The sequence below is a fragment of the Abramis brama genome (assembly GCF_963993115.1).
Source record: "Abramis brama genome assembly, chromosome: 3".
Taxonomy (NCBI): domain Eukaryota; kingdom Metazoa; phylum Chordata; class Actinopteri; order Cypriniformes; family Leuciscidae; genus Abramis; species Abramis brama.
Window position 1 is genome coordinate 13,568,616 of NC_139965.1, and position 19,338 is coordinate 13,587,953.

Here is a 19,338-nt window from a genome sequence, read left to right on the forward strand (position 1 = left end):
AAGTTTACACCAACAACAATCCTTCAGTGCGTTAAAATTACTGTACTGCAACCTCAAGACGCTTATCGCTTTAGTGGAAAAGATCCTAAGCTACAACACACAGACAGCAGCCCAACCTCAGGGCCATCTAGGTGGAAGGTCCCGTAGACTCTGGTCATGATCTTGACGATGTCCTGGTGTGCGTTCTGCAGTCGGAGCAGCTGGCTATGCTGATGATTCTGCTGATCCTCCTGGAACTCCAGGTCTCCATGAAACATCTTGCCATCCACACGCACCAGAATCAGCTCACTGATCTGCTCACAGAGCTTAGAGGTGGCCAGGATAGCTGCCTTATACTCGTCCACCACTAACTGAACCTGTGGGAGAGGAGAGAGGATCATTACACAGACAGCGAAAAACAAAGAGATAGCACAAATGTTAAATCCAAAAACACACAGCTGACAGCTCAATAAATTGTAAGATTTGATCATCTAGTAAACTGTAAGATTTGAATCTGAAAATCAACAGTACGTCACCTGGCTTGTTCAGATTAACAACTGTTCTAATACATTTTTGTAGACAAAAAAAATTACAGGCTGCACACATCTTGTTATTCCTATAAACTTTTACTGAGATTGTTGCACAATTGTTTGAAATGAGTTACTACTTTATCACATGCAGGTCTATTACTGATTCTGTGGATGCCTGCCGTATTGAAAAACACAGACTCCAGTAGATAGCATCACACATCTAAAAGTTCCAAAATCTGAGCTATTGTGAAACAGTACTTTAGCATTCACAGGGACCCTTATTTGGAAAAACATATGGGAATAAATAGTTTTTCACCTGTAGTGGCGAGCAACACACAGGTAGTTTTGACTAACTGCTCTGAGAGGAGTTATGGCACAAAGCAATCATTAAAAGCCCAGGTGCTCCTCCATTAGGCTGTCCCAACTAATGATCAAATTAATGAGAAAAAAAGGAACGGAGTGAGAGAGAGAGAGTGTGGTTGAAAAACGACCAGAGAATTTGAGTGGTGCTTGCCAATGCAAAACTCACCACCACAATGCGAGAGTATGTGACTGCTAAGGTATTCAAAATGTTTTTAGTAAAACAAAACTAAGCAAAAGCACAAACAAAATAGCAAAAACAAAACAAAGGCCCTATTTACACCTGAGTTGCATAAAACGCTTACTCTAGTCTTACAAGTAAGTCATCAAATTCTTTTCTTTAAGACTGGTCAAAACTTTTTTAAGTCAGTCACTTAAAACCGTAGATTGATCTTATTTAAACTGAAAAAATAAGACTGATCATTCATTAGCAAACTGCTAGTTGGTCAAACTAGTTCTTAAGACACAGTCTTCACATAAAACTTAAACTAAACAAAGTTTATGCAACTGGCCACTGGTATTAAGATGCGTTTTGGTCGATCGGATCACAAGTAGACGAGGGAGACACATTCCCGTTCACACCTGGTGTTTTAATCCGACTCTTTTGTCCACTTTCAACCACTTCTGTCCTGATTTCTTCGAGAGGAGGGTCTATGGGCGGGGAAATGTTTGGGCTTTTTCAGATCTTTCGATCTAATGGATGGAATAAGGTGGAATAAGGTTTAAATCCCGTCTGTCTAGCCGCTTCCCATAATGTTACGCATGAGGTCAGTAGACGGAGAGTAGACGGTCTTTTGTGGCAGTTTGAACACATTCGACCACATGAGCGTTTACACCACGAAAGAAATCCGGTTCGTTTCAACTACCACTGGAAGTGGTCGAAAGTGGACAAACTCAAAACTTTTTAGACCCCGTTTACACCTGTATTTAGCGTCATCCACTTGTGATCCAATCGAACAAAACGCATCTTAATACCAGGTGTAAACACGGCTAAAGAAACACAGCAAAAACGGACAAAAACAAGTTAAAAAATAAACGCAAAAATGAAACCAAAGCAAACCAAAACAAACAAAACAAGAAATGAAAGACAAAAATAGAATAAAATAGAATAGAATAGAATAGAATAGAATAGATGAGAGAACGGGTGGGAGAGGAATGTGGTGGGAGAAGGATGGAAAACACATTCAAACGGAGCAGCAGGGGTTTTCCAGCAGGATTTTCCAGCTCATGTTTCCTTCTCTCTCTCTCTTCCACAGAAATAGAGCATCTGATTTCAACCCATCCCTGTGCTTAAAATCAAAGGAGGCAGTTCTTATCCACAAAGCATCGAGCTTTTCCTGCTCAATCTGCGGACGGCAGCGGAGTTGAGCCGGTTCTGAGAGTTTGCGCGGGGGTTCTCTAAAGCATCTTACATGCCAGCTCGTCTCATGCCTTTTTCATGGGATGAAACGTGTCACGTGAAATAAGCCTCAAAGGGGAAGATTACTCTACGTGCACGAGTGTGTAGAATGTATACTTACATTTCTAAGTGTGTGTGGGTGTGTGTAAGCTCAGATGTGTCGTGTTCTCCACACTTCTCCATTACCAGTGAAGTTCTTGCCAGCTCTGTTTTGGGCTCGAAGGACGTCTGACATTGACTCTGAGTTAGAGAGATCCGGGCACTGAATCGAGGCTGGGTGCCTTTTATTGCGAACGCTGGGGCTTTTTATACTGAGATGCCTGTGCGGCCTTCATTAAAGTAGATAGCGCATTCATGTTTCTGCTTGCATGCCTTTGTGTGTGTGTGTGTGCGTGTGTGTGTGTGTGCGTCTTTACCACATGGCTAAAGGGCACTGCCAGTGCTTTAATATCATATTGCCTTGTACAATGTAAGAGTGATGGACAGCCAGCAGAGGAAGTGAATAGATTTCACAATTGCACTCCACTGAGTCGCACTTCCATTCTCAGTAAAGCCTGCTGCCTTACTCTTGCATTACAAAAGCAATATCGGGCAGCGAAATGGACACAGCTGTATCCGAACAAAACAAGAGCAAAGCCTTCTGTTCTTGAATAACTGTAGACAGGGTCCAAAATTAACTTCTGTTTTTTGCCACACCTGCTGATAGAGGGTTACTTGAGAAAGTTTGTTAAAGTAATGAATAGTTTTTTCAGCATTAAATTGATCAAAAGGGACAGTAAAGACTTCTATATATTTCAAATAAACGCTTTCGAACTTTCTATTCATCATCAATCCATGTATCATGTTTATTTTTTTTAAACAAAAATATTAAGCAGCACAACTGATTTAACCACTGATATTAATAATAATATTCATGGGCAATTGTATAGATTTTAAAGAATATACATATGACTATTCATGCAAAATATTGCTCTAAAATATTTAGTCTGGAAAAGACATGAGGCCTTAGAGAAGAGGTCTTCGGGTTTTCGGATCGAATTGGACCCGTGAAGAGATCTACCTTACAGTAAAAAAGGTTGAGAACCACTTTTCTATAATTCTCTGCAATTTTAGGACTCCAAATGGAGATCAGGAGGTTTCTCTCCTGAAATGACCAGGCTGCTGTCCGGACCAGGCTTACGGCCCAGCTCTGTCCATCAGCTTTACCAGAGAGCTCATGCTGGCTGACCAGCTTCATCACCTGTGTGTATCTGATGGGTATGCACTGGACCAGCATTGAAATTCATATTACTCTGCTCAGGGAAAGTCCAGAAGAGTTCTGTCTTCTAGAGGAATACTATCTATTTGGATGTCTATCTATGTGCGTGTGTGTGTGTGTGTGTGTGTGTGTGTGTTTCAGAAACGACTTACCTTGTTGGAGTGCACTCTGCAGTCATTGATAAAGGCACTGGCTGTTCCTTTTGTGGACCAGTGCAGTTTTGACAGGCCTGGTTGGATTTTCTTATCCAAGAACCGAATTCTCTCAGAAAAGAGAGACAGTTCATCTGCATTCAGAGCCTTAATGATTCTGATTGAGAGTGAACACAAACATACAAGTGGAAGTTCACTGCGGTTCTCCATTTTCCTTTTAGGTCTTACCGCCATTGACACATTTCTTTTACAGCATTTTCAAAAACAAGCAAGGCCATTTTAAAAGCATAACAGAACAAGAGGGTGGTAAAAATGGATTAACAAGTCTTAACAAGTGGATGTGCTTTGCCATTTGGGGCAAGTGGCCTGTTTAGCTTGTGCTGGGTTTAAGTGTTTGTTTCCAGCTGGCATGTGTAGAATGCATTAAATGTGGTAACAATACTGACAGAGATGACTCACTCTGTCCCTCTGAGAGTTACAATGAGTCCTCCAGTCTGAAGAGTGTGTGTGTGTGCGTGCGTGCGTGCGTGCGTGCGTGTGTGTGTGTGTGTGTGCACGCTGAGAGGCTTATGTGAGAGAGGAGGAGGTTATTATTCTCTACACAACGAGGGATATAAGTGTGAATTGTTTTGTTCATTGGTATTGTGTATGTGTGTGTGCGTGCGTGTATGTGTGTGTGTGTGTGCGCACGCATTTAATTCAAGTGCTTTTCTCCAGATGCGCTAAAGTCTTGAATGGAGGTGTGTATGTTGAGGCTGATGGAATGTAAATACTCAGTTTGTGCAGAATGTGTATTAAAGATGTGAAGTTACCTGACAAGTACACCGTTTAAATATGTATGAAAACGGCAAAGATGCATCTGTGTGTGAAAGTCCACTTGTTTTTCTATACTAATAAGAAGTAAATTACAGATAATTTCCTCACAAATATATTACATCCAACTTGTTAGGAGAATATTACGTATCAAACTTAGAAGGTGAAACTAAATATTATGAGCTGTTTACTGATTTTAGATGAGATTTGCAAGTATAATTTAACAGCCTAATTTCTCTGACTGTGTTATTGGTAACACTTAACCTTTATGTATAATGCATTATGAAGGTTCTCATAATGTAAGTTATAATGCATTATATCTTTTCATAAACAACTGTTACCAAAGTTAAAATGCATTATAATATTTGCAGATTCCTTGTTACATCTGAGGTTGATTGTTTGTCATGTGTTTTAATGTATTATACTTTCTAAAGGCGTAACATATGTATTATGATGTATTATAACCGTGATTACAGTTATTCATTAAACCATACAATGCATTGTAATGTGTATTGCATGGCATAATAAAAACATTAAGAATACCTTTATAACATTATATATAAAGGCTTTAAATAAAGTGTTACCGTGTTATTTTCTAGCAATAAGCACTAAATATATTGCATTTTAATAGATCATATAAAAGATAATAAAATAAAATAAAATAAAAAGTGCATTGGATTTGTAGAAAGTGCAAAAATATGATGATGATGATGATGATGATATAAGAAGAGATCTATAGATGGTCCTCACGAGTTTGTCTGCAAGTATGTGGGAGAGAAAGTCAGTATCTGTCAGCCATACAGACCTGTTATAGTCTCTAACAACGAGGAGGACATTCTCTCTCAGGTTGTGCAGTTCCTCTCTGCGCTGATACACCTCTGAGACGTAGTGAGGGATCTCAAAAAGCAGTCGGTCCCAGTAATGAATCTCATTAAACATCTTTAATAGGTTCCTTAACACACAAAAACAGTTGTACATTCACAGTCTGTGTGTTTGTATTCACACTAGAACATTCAGCATGTATAAAACAACTCCATAATGTGCATTATGACTATAGATCATGAAAGATTTAACATTAGCACTTGATTTCTTTTAAGTGTTTAAATGGGTTGCTTAAGGACAATAATAAACAGTATTCACAACATATTCAACTTAAAGTCTAACAGAATATTCAGTGTAGCATAGGATATGATCCGTTGGGATCAATTGGATTGACAATAATTTTCCCTCATCAGAAAAAAGGTGAAGTGTATGTACTATGATATTTCTATTTTCTATACTGTCCTGTCCATTAAAGGCAAAATGTCAAGAAATATATATTTAAAAAATTGCTTTTCTGATATATATATACACACACACACACACTACTACTGGTACTGGAGGGGCTGTATATGTGTGTTTGTGTGATCACGTACTTGTTAAAGTTGATGTCCAACAAGCCCGCCTTCCCTTTACAGCGGATCATGAGCGGCTGGTCAAGACTGCGGAGACACTTTTTGTTCAGACTCTGACTCCAGTCTGTGAAGTTCCTCCTCACAGTCTCATCCAGAATCTGACACAGCCTAGCACAATTCACATGCACTTCCTCTCCACTGCTGATGCGAGGCAGGAAATGAGTGCGCCGGAGAACCTAGACAACACATGTGCAAAAAACACACGTTGACAAACAGACGGGAAGAGCTCAGACAGAACGAAGAGCCTTCTGTGAGCGCACATATCATCACTTACAAGCAAACAACGTCTTGAGATCTTACCGAGTCACACATGCAAGGTCACAAACAATCAAAACAACCGTCAGTGCACAACTAAGCTAAACAAACCAAGGGTAAACATCGCTCATGTTAGGAATTTCTCATAGGCTATGCAGTAAATATGTAAACATATTTTACCATGCCCAATCAGACCTTCATTAAGCTTTGGTTTTAGCCTCCCTTTTGTTTCTCTATGGGGCTTTTTGGGATCAGTTGTGGGGAAATGCAATATAATCATATCTGTATCCAATTAAAGCGAATGCCAGCTCTTAATTGCCTTCTTAAAGAAAGTGGAAAACGAATTTAAACACAATGGAGAGGTGATGTGTTCTTTATGCAAACTAAAGAAAAAGAGAGATGAGAAGTGAAAGAAAGAGAAAACAGGAGACAGAAACAGAGAGGAAGGGTTTGTGAAATGGAAAGTGACAAAAAGAACGAGAAAGTAAGTATGTGGCGGCACAGCTGGCTTTAATAGCATTAGGGCCTCTGTGGCTGGACCCTGGCTGGACTCCAGGGCCTCTGCTGGGGCCCCTCACTGGCCTCTGACACACTCGTCAACACAGAGAAGAGCTCATCAATGGAGTTAAGCTGTTTCTGACACCTCCCGGATTCAGACCGGTGGAGGTTTTGGGTTGGAATCTGATTCATTTGTCTGTAAAACCCAATAGAGTTCACCTATAAAGGGTGAGGGAAAAAGGGTATGGCCTGATGCATGCTGGGATTGAACTGATTAGTCACCTTGTGGTCTCCTAACACACATCTAGTTGAAGCATTTTTCAGGAAACTGTGATACTTTTATTTGACAGTGGGATTTTTATATGAGAGCTTTTGGTGGGGACTCGAGTCAGTTTGATGTCAGTATGTTTGATATCTTGGGAAATGAAATCCTATTAAATGATTTTTTTTAGTATCTTTGAGGAAACACAAAATAATTAATCCTAACCACTGTACATTATATATAACCTATTACACTGATCCCACAAAACCTTGCGTGCTTGGTTTATTTTAAGCTAAATGTGAACAAAAGTAAATGAGGGAGTGGTTTTAGACTGATGAGGCTCATTGGGAGTTGTTTTGATTGGTTCATTAAAAAGAACCAGCTCATAAGACTCACTCATTAGTGAATCAGACTAATCGGTCATGGCAACTGACTGAAATAAAAGAATTTATGTTGAAGTACTAAAATTACAAATTAAAATAAAACTGAAATGAAAATTCAAGTTGAATAGAAATATACAAAAAACAAGTTTATAAGTATAAAGTAATACAAATCACAAAAGCAAATAAAAATTACTAAAATGAAAACTGAAAATATGAAAATGTAATTCAAAATATTAATAAATAGTATAACAGTATATAAATGATAATAAAATTACACTGTTTCAGGGGGACCAGTGTTTCTCACTTATTACAAGTTCACAACTCATTTTTCATTTCTTTTGCCATGGCACTGCACTGTCAGAATTTCATGAAAATCGATAAGTTCCAAAATGTGTTTTTTAAACACCAGGGGCCGGTTACAACAACTTACAACTTAGCCTAGTTTTGACGTAAATGGGTACTAAGATACAACTTACGCACTACTAAATATTTTTGCGTTGCACCATTAAACTTAGCTGAAGCGTAACTCTATGTATAAACTAAATATTTACGGAAGCCACCGATCAGGAGTAACGGTTGGAATAAAATAGCAGACAGATTGAACTGGATCAATAAGCTCTTCTTTTACCAGACAGACTTCAATTCTTTAGACATATGTGACCCTGGATCACAAAACCAGTCACAAGTCGCACTGCTACATGTATATTTGTGGTAATAGCCAACAATACATTGTATGGGTCAAAATAATTGATTTTACTTTTATGTCAAAAATCATTAGGATATTAAGTAAAGATCATGTTCCATGAAGATATTTAGTAAATTTACTACCGTAAATATAAAAAATATATATTTTTGTGAGTGAATGCAGCAATATCACAAACATAAATGGACAACTTTAAAGCCGATTTTCTCAATGTTTTCCAGATTTTCAAATAGTTGTATCTCGGCCAAATATTGTCCTTTCCAAACAAACCATACATCAATGGAAAGCTTATTTATTCATAAATAAATATTCATGATGTATAAATTCAAATTTCAAAAAACAATAAAAAAAAATGGACCCTTGTGGCTGGTTTTGTGGTCCAGGGTCACATACTGTATATGATAATGCTGACATTTACACTCGCTTACATTTTAAGTGAGAGAACATTATGTGAATAGATTACTTTATTTGCGGCTCATCAACACGAACCTTTCCTACAGTGCGCCGCTGTGGGCATCTATCCCATCGGTCTGTGTTGTGCATGTCAAATAAAATCAGTCATAATCAATAAATGTTATTTCTTATGTTTTTTTTGTATCAGTACTTATTTATCCTTATTAATTTCATTTTAAATACAGTTTCTGAATGTTATTTACATATAAAAACACTTATTATGTTATCATGATTAAGTATCGTATTTGATGGAAATGTATTTTTACAGTTAGTTAAGTGAGGCACACACAGGTCTCACACACAGAATCTCACCTCCATAGGTGTTTCTATCTGTGAGCGGAGAGCTCGGATCAGGTGGACCTGTCCTGCGTGTTGAGGAATATGAGCAGGAATGAGAGATGACGCCCTGAACATCACAATACTGACATTATCCAACTCAGCACTGAGCAGAGCGTATAGATCCACCGTCTTCCTGTCAATGGTCCGCTTGATGGCCTGAGAGAGATATAAAAGAGAAACACTCAGGAAAGATGGTAAACGGTGGTAAAATTACTGTAATACACAGCCTCTTGTTACTGTACTTACAGAACAATTCACTGCTATGATCATTTGCCAATGCCTTGTTATTACTTCATAAAATCTGTTTATTATTATTTCATTTTACTTTACTTTCAGTAGCATATTTTTGTCTTAGACTTTTTTATTATTTGTTCTAATGCTTTAGCAATAATGCAGCACTTTGAAATGTAAGACTCAAAAGCTGAATGAGAATGACAAAACGAACGGGCGAAGGAGAAGAGAAAAGACTGAAGGGGAAGACAAAAGTCAGAAGAGATGAAGGTGATTAATGAGGTAAACATCTCAATGACATTAAGTAAAGAGACAGGTGACAGGTGAGAGAGCAGAGGGTGTGTGTGTGTGTGTGTGTGTGTGTGTGTGTGTGTGTGTGTGTGTGTGTGTGTGTGTGTGAACTTTTGAGTAAATGAGAGTGAAAAGGAAGTGACATGGAAAGTCTGTGTGTGGTCTGTTCTGCTGGAGTCATTTGTATTCACTGTATTTGCTAAGAAGAGCTGTGCTCTGACAGTGCGCAAGGTTTTAAAGGAGGTGATAAAGTGTGTGGAAATTGAAGGCTAAGTGTGTGTGAGAAAGACCTCTCTTCCAGACAGGTGCTGAAACATGTCAAGCAGCTGTACTCCTTCCTCCACACAGTTCACCGTCTCGAAGGTCGAAGTGATCAAATTCTGCATCATCACCTCCAGATCTTTCACTTTAGCACAGAAGCTAAAACACACATGCACAAACACACACACGGATAAACAAGAGGCACAAAACAACAAAGAAATGGGCAGAACTGTACAGCATGCTCCAAACACAAATCGGTGCCCTCTATTCAAAGGCAGAGTCCAGCGCACACACACTCTCGGCCATAAATGGAGGCTGGTATTGATTTGGGTGCTCTCAATATGCTGAGACACTATGAAACACCTGCCCCAGACACAAGCACAGCTGTTTGTCTTGGCAACAACATCCTAACCCTATGACCCGTCTCGGCCCCAATCCATCATGGCCATCAGATGCACACACTAGCTCACAAACAGCTCCCTTTCCCAAGGTCCGGCAGTGCCTGGGGCGGGGGTACGGGGGGGATGTGTTCTCTAGAGGCTGATGGGTAGACCAGCTTCCGTCACACACACTCATGACGGTATTCAGACAAGCAGTCAAACTGCCTGCTGCCACAAACAGTTGTGAATGACAATAGGGGCACGATGGGCTCATACGCAGCAGGCACAGTGATCCTCTCCCCACTGCACATACATTTAGGCAGACTATTCATGAAAAAGTATCTATATGATCCAAATATGCAGGTCATTATATGCATATTTATGGAGATATGCTAATACAGGATGTATGGAAATCCCCAACAGGCCAGCAGGCCAATAAACAAGAGAGAATGACAAACATTCATAAATATACATGAGAACCAGAAGGACTGACTGCTTCATAGACAGCCTGGCAGAAAGACTGACACACAATCTTACATATTTAGCGTGTCACTACACAACAAAACTAGATCACTCCCATTCTAGTCAATGAAGCTGTCTACACTGTAAGGACCAAGAATGCGGCACATTCATTTTACAAAACCCCTTTTTCTAAAATTGTTGCCCTGTCAGTAACTCAAGCTGCTTTATTTTTCCTGCCCAATATGAGTTTCATTTTATATAGGGTATATTGTTTAAATATAATTCAATCAAGAGACTCTTGGAATAGATTTAAACAGCATTTATTGTTAAAGCGATAGTTCAACCAAAAACTTAAATTCTTGCATTAATTACTCACCCTCATGTCGTTCCAAACCCGTAAGACTTTTGTTCATCTTCAGAACACAAATAAAATCTTTTTGATGAAATCTGAGAGATTTCTGTCCCTCCATTGACAGCTACACAACTGACACTTTGACACAGTGTTAATTTTGACAGCAAATTTTGATTTAGTTTTAGTCATAGTCTTTTGACTAAAATGCCATTTAGTTTTAGTCATATTTTAGTCATCTGAATTGTTTTAGTTTTAGTCTAGTTTTAGTCGACGAAATAAAATAAGATTTTAGTCGACTAAAATATAATGGGTTTAAATTGAAATGCATTAATTTAGAATTTCTCTAAAATTCCCAAACCCATATACTCCCGGAGAAAACATATATTAACCTGCTAATATGAATGATTTTAAAGTTTGAACATGCAATACAGATACAGATTTAACTACTGTAACTTAAAAAAATATCTTAAAATTAAATAAAACCACTTTTCCTAAAGTAGAACACAGTCTTCTTTTCAATGAATGATATATGCATTCTTTATAACTACTTGCATACATCATTCTCTATTCTTTCAAGCAGACATATTTATTTGTATGAATTAAATATAATTAATCCTTATTAAAGCTATTAATGAGCAATGAATGCTTTTCTCTTTTTCTTTTGTTGCTTGATCAATATTAAGGACACGGGACACATCAGGTTTATTACTCACTGTCATTTTAAGACATCGAATCATGTCCAATGACATGCGGATCCAATTGCACTGATGCACATGCAATACACTCACAACTGTTTAGGACATAACCGACATAATTTAGGTGAATACTCTCCAAAACTGACATTTAGACATAATGTTGTGTGTATTTGTCCATTCAGACACGAAAGAGAGCTCAATTCCGTACTCGCGCGCTGTATAGGTGTCTATGTGAATGGCTGCACGCTTCGGGTCGGGTGTGTGCGCACAGAAAACCGTACCGAATAGAGCTCTTTTTTGCATCGTCACTCTTATTCAGATCTACATGTCTGCTCTACTCATTCTCCCAGACGTTTACATGTTTTAACGTTTTATGAGACATGCAGCGCATGCCAACTCGTGTGCCGCTGGGTAGATCAGCATGTCACAGTACAAATGTGCGCATCTACCACAAATGCAGGACATTAGACTGGATCGCTTTCCAAATCGTCACTATCTAACATTTTCGTCTAGATTTTATTCGTTGACGAAAATGTCAATAGATTTTCATCATAGTTTTTGTCATTCAAAACTAGTTTTTATTTAGTTATCGTCTCGTTTTCGTCTGTGAAAAAATGTCGTTAACACGAAATTAACACTGCTTTGACACTTCAAAAAGTTCATCAAGAGATCATAAAACTAATCCATATGAATTGAGCGGTTTAGTCCAAATGTTCTGAAGAGACTCGATCGCTTAATATGATGAACAGATTGAATTTAGACTTTTATTTATTGTATAAACATTTATCAACCAATGAGATTCATTCCCATGTTAAGCAGCACATTTCAGCACATTCTCGTGCATCAAGCAGGTTCGGTTGACCTTTTGTTTATGTTCGCTGATCAACGTTTATATGTGAATAAAAGCCTAAATTCAATCTGTTCATCATATAAAGCGATCGAGTCTCTTCAGAAAATTTGGACTAAACCGCTCAATTCATATGGATTAGTTTTACAATCTCTTTATGAACTTAGTAAAGAGTCAAAGTGTCAGTTGCGTAGCTGTCAATGGAGGGACAGAAACCTCTCAGATTTCATTAAAAAGATCATCATTTGTGTTCCAAGATGAATGAAAGTCTTACGGGTTTGGAACTATATGAGGGTGAGTAATTAATGACAGAATTTTCATTTTTGGGTGAACTATCCCTTTAAGAATGGAATGTACATAGTCTTGGCGGACTAGATCTGCTACACTGCTGCCGATGCATGAGTGAAGGCTACTGCCGAAACATGCAGATCAATATGGTGAATAGAATGCAAGCTGCTGCAAGGAAAGTAGGGAGAACCCCCTAGCAAATCTAAGAGGGTGGTGGTGGGGAAGGTGCAGCGCTAGGAAATTTATTCCACCCCGAATCGGCTTATCTCAGTACATCACGCAATGTACTGAGATGAGCCGGTTCGAGATGGAAATAAATAGGTTACGTAGATAGAACAAACATATTGATTGTCATTTGGTTTTAAGAGAACCAATCAGCTTCTTGGAAGAGTTTCAAGAGTTTTCAAATAAATAAAGCATAAGAGACTACTTTCAAAAGTACAAAAAAGTTTTTTTTACTACAGTAAAAAAGAAACTTACAACTCAAAACTTTTGAATGGTACTGTATTTAATTAATTTACTTTAATAAATAAATAATTCATATACAATTTATGTTATTAAATTATTTTGTTATCAATGTTTGATTTGTTGAAAATTTAAGTAAGATTTTATTATTAATGGAATGCATTTTCAATTTAATCTTGATGAAGCCCAAAGCTCACAGCTGATTGGTCCACGATTAGGAAACATTCAGAGGTGATGTGCAGCTTCCAGCAGACGCAACATCGGTCGCTTCCAGTGTAGATATCATATTGGCCATATGGACAAACTGTAGCTCTTAACAAACAAAGCCAGCTATTTCACAGAACCTCACTTTCTCTCTGTGCCCTGATCAATTTACAAACACACTGCACCTGGAGTAGTTCTCGTGCCAAGAGGGGCTTCCGACATCCAGGATGTCCTTAACAGACTTCAGGACCTGCAGGCTGTTGTCAAAGGTTGCCTCTATGAACAGCAATCTCTGAGTGACCTCTGACCCCTGACGCCCTGCAAAGCACGGCAACGGCACCCGCTCACCCTCTTCGCAGCGAGCAAAATGCTGCTGACACTCACACACCTGAAAGAAAGAGAAAGAAACATATTAATTAAATGTCTTTTATTAAAAATGAAAAAATCTAACATTACAAATTTAATAGATGTTCAAAATATAGTTTTTTCCCATAATGAGTCCATATTTAATTTTGATGTTTTTTTGTTTTTTTTTAAATGAATGAAACGGTAAATAGCTCAAAATTCAGTTTGACCTCCAATGGTTGATAGACGACAATTTTTATTTTCACTAATCACTTTTTGAAAGAGAATAGGATGCACTATTTTCTGCCCTATTTGTGGAAAGTGCCAATAGCATGTGGAACTAATAGGAGCACACCGCAAAAAAAGTGCATGAATAAATATAAAAATGACAAGTGATATAAAATACAGATCTCAGCAAGGACAGTAGTCCTGGAAAATACGAGAAGCGAAAGCAAAAAAAAACACAGAGATGTGAATTATTGAGAAATCTGAGAGCCTATTCATCGGATGTGTGTTTGAAAAAAGTAGGGGTGTAAAAATTCTGCATGCATTTAAAAAATGTAGTTTGTGAGTGTGTTTGTTTGCACCATTTTGTATTCTCACCTCTATTAGGTCTTTGCATCTTTGCACAAAGGCATTCACCAGAGCAAATATGCTAATCTGGTCGAGCGACCACCCTTGGGAAGAGCATCTGAAAAGAGAAAGGAAAAAGAGAGAGTGTTTAGGAAAAGTTCATACATCATCTTCACCATCATTTTTGTTCCTCAAGAGCAGGACTGTAAGGGAGAGCAGAGAAAAATGGAGAAGTCGGCTATGTCACTACTCCCTTGCTAAAGGTTTTTAAATTTCACACGGCGCACAAGCAAAACAAAACACTGGCGGTGGCTGGCTGCCATCCAGAGCAGTGAGGGATCAGGTCAGAAATGATCTGTCATAGGCATAATTGCATCCGCCATAGTTCCATATCAGCCGGCCTGGCGTTCCTCAGATTGCTTTTCACACCTCATTCTTCTACTGATGGAAAGGTAATCCTCACTGCCGCTCACAGACAAACACCTTTAGCGGGGCAGAGAGGAAGCCAGGGTCACGAGGAGGGGAAAAGAGAGGGAGCGTGTGAGAGATATACAGGAAAAGAGAGTGAGACCTCAGCAGGATGACTCTTGTTAGCGGATAGGCGTGATAGTGCATGTTAAGTGAGAGATTTAGTCAAAGGGAGAAACCAGACCCATGGCCTCGTTCTGAAGCACCCAATATACTTCCAGCGAAATCAAAGAACGAACTGGTGTGACGTCATTTCGAACAAAATTTAGGCCAAAACGAAGATCGTTTGGAGTTTGTTTTGTGAGTTCTAAACAGCTTTTTAAAGCAAAAGGTTTGCTCCGGCAGGTCAACACCTTCGAACTACCATTGGTCCATGGCTCTGAGGCTCCGCCTTCTTTGACATGGTTCATCTTATCCGGTTCATTTCCTCTGTTGAGTCCGTCGAGGTCAGAAGTCCGCGAGTGAAAACAAACACTGGAGAGCTGCTTTATAGTAGACATTGAACTGTAATTCGCTGTAATTTTTATGTTTAATACTGTAAATCTGTTTGGTTTAAAGCATTCTATTGTTTAAGTGCTATAAATAAACATGACTGAGTTTACTTGACTGGAGTGTTGTGTTGAGGTCTTAATCTTGGCCGCATTTGTACTCGGTCTCATCTCGGCCTAAGACTGTGAGGACTCGGGATTTCATTTCAAGGGCACAACTGCGGGAATATCACTAAATTGCTGGTTCATTGTCAGTTTTATTTGTTAACATCATTAATGGGATTGGATGTAAAACTTCCTGCTTCAAAGCAATCAATAACTCATTTTTAATTTTATTTCTTTTGCTACTGTTGTGCTGGGTCAGAAATCAAAATAAAAAATGTCACCAAAATTAATACAAATGGCTACAAAATATGATATATTGCAAAAAAGTACTTGATTTTTATATTACATAAGATAGAATTAAACAATATCACAAGAGCTAGAGAGCCGTTTTCACAAATATGAGCACAATTGAAAACATACTGATTTTATACAAATGTTCAATAAAAAAAAACATTTTATTTAAAAAATAAATAAATTCCCACCTCTGCAGTGCAAAGATGAACTTTGTTGTTAGTGATTTCATTTGATTGGTAACAGCTCTATATAGTGTCTTATTATTCTAAAAGTACTGATTGATTAAATATAAGACATTTCTCAATCAGTAAACGTGGATCTTTTAGATGAATTTAAGGAATGCTGGTCTGGTCTTAGTCTTGACTCGGTCTCGCCCTTCTTTGGTCTTGTCTTTGTCAAACCCTCAAAGTTTTGGCTCAGCACACAATGGGTCTTGGTCTTGACTTGGTCTCGGTTAAGGTGGTCTTGACTACAACTCTTCCTCAGTTCAAAGCTGATGTCAAGATACACTGGGACGTTGATCATTTGGAGCGATCCGTTTGCCAGCGTTTTGCGATTTCATTAATTTACAGCCCCCATAACAGTGTGAGTGGGGTAATAACAAGCCGCCGCATAAGTTCTAGGAAGGTCTCCACGCGTGAAACGCAAATTTCCTTTTCATCTTTCATACTACTTTGATTTATGTAAAGAAATCCCAGAAAAAAAAGTGTAATATGTATTATTAAAGAGAAAAATAACTGCCGTCTGGCGCAACGGCTAAATTACGATTTTCGCCTTGCACGGAGATCATAGTCATCAGAGCGGAGGATGAGAGCTTAAATTGAAATGCAGGCCGAGCTTTAATGACTGAGATTCAAAAACACATTGAAATGACGGTGAGCCGCACACCAGCAATCAGTTCTCCTGAATCATTTACAGGACCACCCGACACAGGCATCTCCACTTCGTCTTCTAAATCCTTAATCACCAGTTAGCCCATGTTATTTCGGAGGGAACGGAGCTACGCCGGGCTGCTCAGTTCACTGCAAAACACTTAATATCGCCATGAATTATGGTCAGTTTGACAGCTATGCCCTTTAACCACAGGGATAAACAGCCAATATGAATGTTTTGGTATGTGAAAAAGCGTAAATCCGTTCAAATTGGTGTCTAATTAAAGAAGGGCTTATACAGGGAGTAATAATGCTCCAGTAAACGGCTGTCATGCAAAAGAAAGAAAGGAAGAGGGGTGAGGGAGGACAACTTTTGTACAACTAAAAGGGATTGGGAGGAAGAATAACAGACAAAAAGCGATGAACATGGTTGTTCTGGGAAAGAGAGAGAGAGAGAGAAAGAGAGAGAGACAGACAGAGTAAGTGATTATGAGATAGACATGATCCAGTGGTATAGGTCTCAGAGAAGGTCGTCATTGGGCCCATAGTGATGAATGCACTGTCTAAACACACAAGAGGACACAGAGGTGAATGTCAGACATAGGCAGTAACACAGATTATAGACGATAAGATATCATTATGTTTATTCTCTTACACGCTCTCTGGCTCCAGGGTCACATCCCTTTGAACGAGTAACTGCATACCATGAACCATGATAAAATGTTATTAAAACATCTAGCAAGGTTAGAGATGTTGACTTAAACAGAAAATGTGAGTGAGTTTATCAAGAAGCTAAGTGCTTACGGAAAAATAAATGAAGTAATCAGTGAAATGCAAACAACTAGCATTTTCACCAAAACAAACAAAATATTAATTAAAATGAGACCAGTGTTTCATAAAAGTGTTTGCCATTATTGGTCCTAACTAGACAAAACAGTAGGGGATCGGCGGCAGCCGTAAGAGGGGGCAATTTAATTTAAATAGGCTAACCAATAAAATGTCAGTTATTCAGACCATGCTTAGTAAAGCTCGCTCTCAGCCTGAGAAAAAAAAATTCACTGTGAATTTTCAAGAAAACTGACTTTAGAGTTGCATAAAATAATTTTTAGATGTCCAGTATTTTTCTACTGCTGTCTGAATTTTTTATGCCAAATATGAATTCAAAGTAATATCTACAGTATGTTCTACAGTATCTCTAGGTTAAGTGAACATGGATGAAAACACTCTCACTGGTAGCTATCATACATGATTTCATCATAGCTGAGATGTCAGTGGCAAATGTAACACTATAAAACACTATAGCATCAAAACTAAATGACAGAATTAAGAATTCAATCGTTAAAATGAAATGTGTAATGAACATTTGGTGTTAGTCATGACACAAACACACACACATACAGTTTCCATGTTTTAAGGGGACTTTCCATAGACATAATGATTTTTTATTCTGTACAAACTACGTATGTATTCTATCCCCTAACTATAAATCTGCTCATCACAGAAAACTTTCTGCATTTTTACATTTTTACAAAAAATCTTCATTTCATATGATTTATAAGCTGTTTTCCTGATGGGGACTAAAAAAATGTCCCACAAGGTCAAAGATTACTGGTATTACTATCCTTGTGGGGACATTGGGTCCCCATAACGTAGGGAATACCAGGACCGCACACACACACACACACACATAAACGTGTGCGCGCTTAAACACAAACACACAAACAAAATCTGCAAAACTTTCGTTCAAAGCACGACTCCTGGAACAGTTAGCGGTGCCATGGCAATGATTCCAACCATGACAGATATTTTATGAGGTCATCTGTGTTTCAGAAAGCCTGAAAGGATTCAAGCTCAGTCATTATACAGAAGAATAACCAGGCTGACCACAAAGGTTACGATTCATATGGGGACAGGGTGCACTGCTCCTTACTGAGCAACCTTTAAAGGCATTGTCTGGAAAATCTGACATGATTGACTCAAAATTCAATAAAACTAATGGTAAAGAAAAGAGGGAATAGGAGTGAAGGGAAAAGTGGAGAAAAAGAAAACTTAAAGTCAAGGCGAAGATATTAATGCTTTCATAGCTCACAAAACTAGTAAGCTGACTAGTAATTTCCTACTACTTAACTCTGAAAAAACAGAGATTCTAATTATTGGACACGTAATAATCAAGAATACTGTCTAACACTTGATGGCTGCTCAGTCAAGTCCTCGTCGTCGGTTAGGAACCTGGGTGTGCTCTTTGATAATAATCTTTCTTTTGAAAGCCACATTTCTAGAATCTGTAAAACCGCATTCTTCCATCTTAAAAATATATCTATATTACGACATATGCTCTCATTGACAAATGCGGAACAATTAGTTCATGCGTTCATGACATCAAGGCTAGATTATTGTAATGCTCTTATGGGTGGTTGCCCTGCACGCTTAATAAATTAACTTAAGCTGGTCCAAAACGCAGCTGTTAAACATCGTATACATTTTTAAATATTGCTGATTACTTACAGAGCACTAAATGGTTTAGCTCCGCAGTACTTGAGCGAGCTCTTAACGCATTATAGTCCTTCACGTCTATTGCGATCTCAAAATTCCGGCCAGTCGATAATCAACTGCTTGAATACTTTAATTTCCTATTTTCACTGTAAAGCTTCTTTGAAACAGTCCATATTGTTAAAAGCGCTATATAAATTAAGGTGACTTGACTTGACAAAACTTAACTGAAGTTCTCAATTATGTTTCATTTCAGTATCAACGTTGCCTCAGGTTGTCTCAATGTTTTCTTTTCTTTATTCACAGAATAAAGTGACCTGCTACATTTACCAAAAATGAACCGTATAATAAGAGAGAAAGATATAGAGTACTACATCCTGCAATGCACT

General features: G+C 38.3%; 1 protein-coding gene across 1 annotated transcript in view; it reads right to left on the reverse strand.

The window, feature by feature from the left end:
* The window catches only part of dnah2 (dynein, axonemal, heavy chain 2), a gene marked incomplete at its 5' end in the record, with an annotated part of 122,658 nt that extends 107,811 nt beyond the window's left edge, over positions 1-14,847 (reverse strand). Inside the window, 9 exons of the mRNA XM_084109614.1 lie at positions 117-356; positions 3,679-3,835; positions 5,297-5,443; positions 5,907-6,121; positions 8,812-8,994; positions 9,651-9,780; positions 13,500-13,702; positions 14,263-14,350; positions 14,696-14,847. Coding sequence (XP_083965740.1) covers positions 117-356; positions 3,679-3,835; positions 5,297-5,443; positions 5,907-6,121; positions 8,812-8,994; positions 9,651-9,780; positions 13,500-13,702; positions 14,263-14,350; positions 14,696-14,847 — 1,515 coding nt within the window. The remainder of the gene's footprint in view (positions 1-116; positions 357-3,678; positions 3,836-5,296; positions 5,444-5,906; positions 6,122-8,811; positions 8,995-9,650; positions 9,781-13,499; positions 13,703-14,262; positions 14,351-14,695) is intronic.
* Between the last annotated feature and the right edge of the window lie 4,491 nt (positions 14,848-19,338).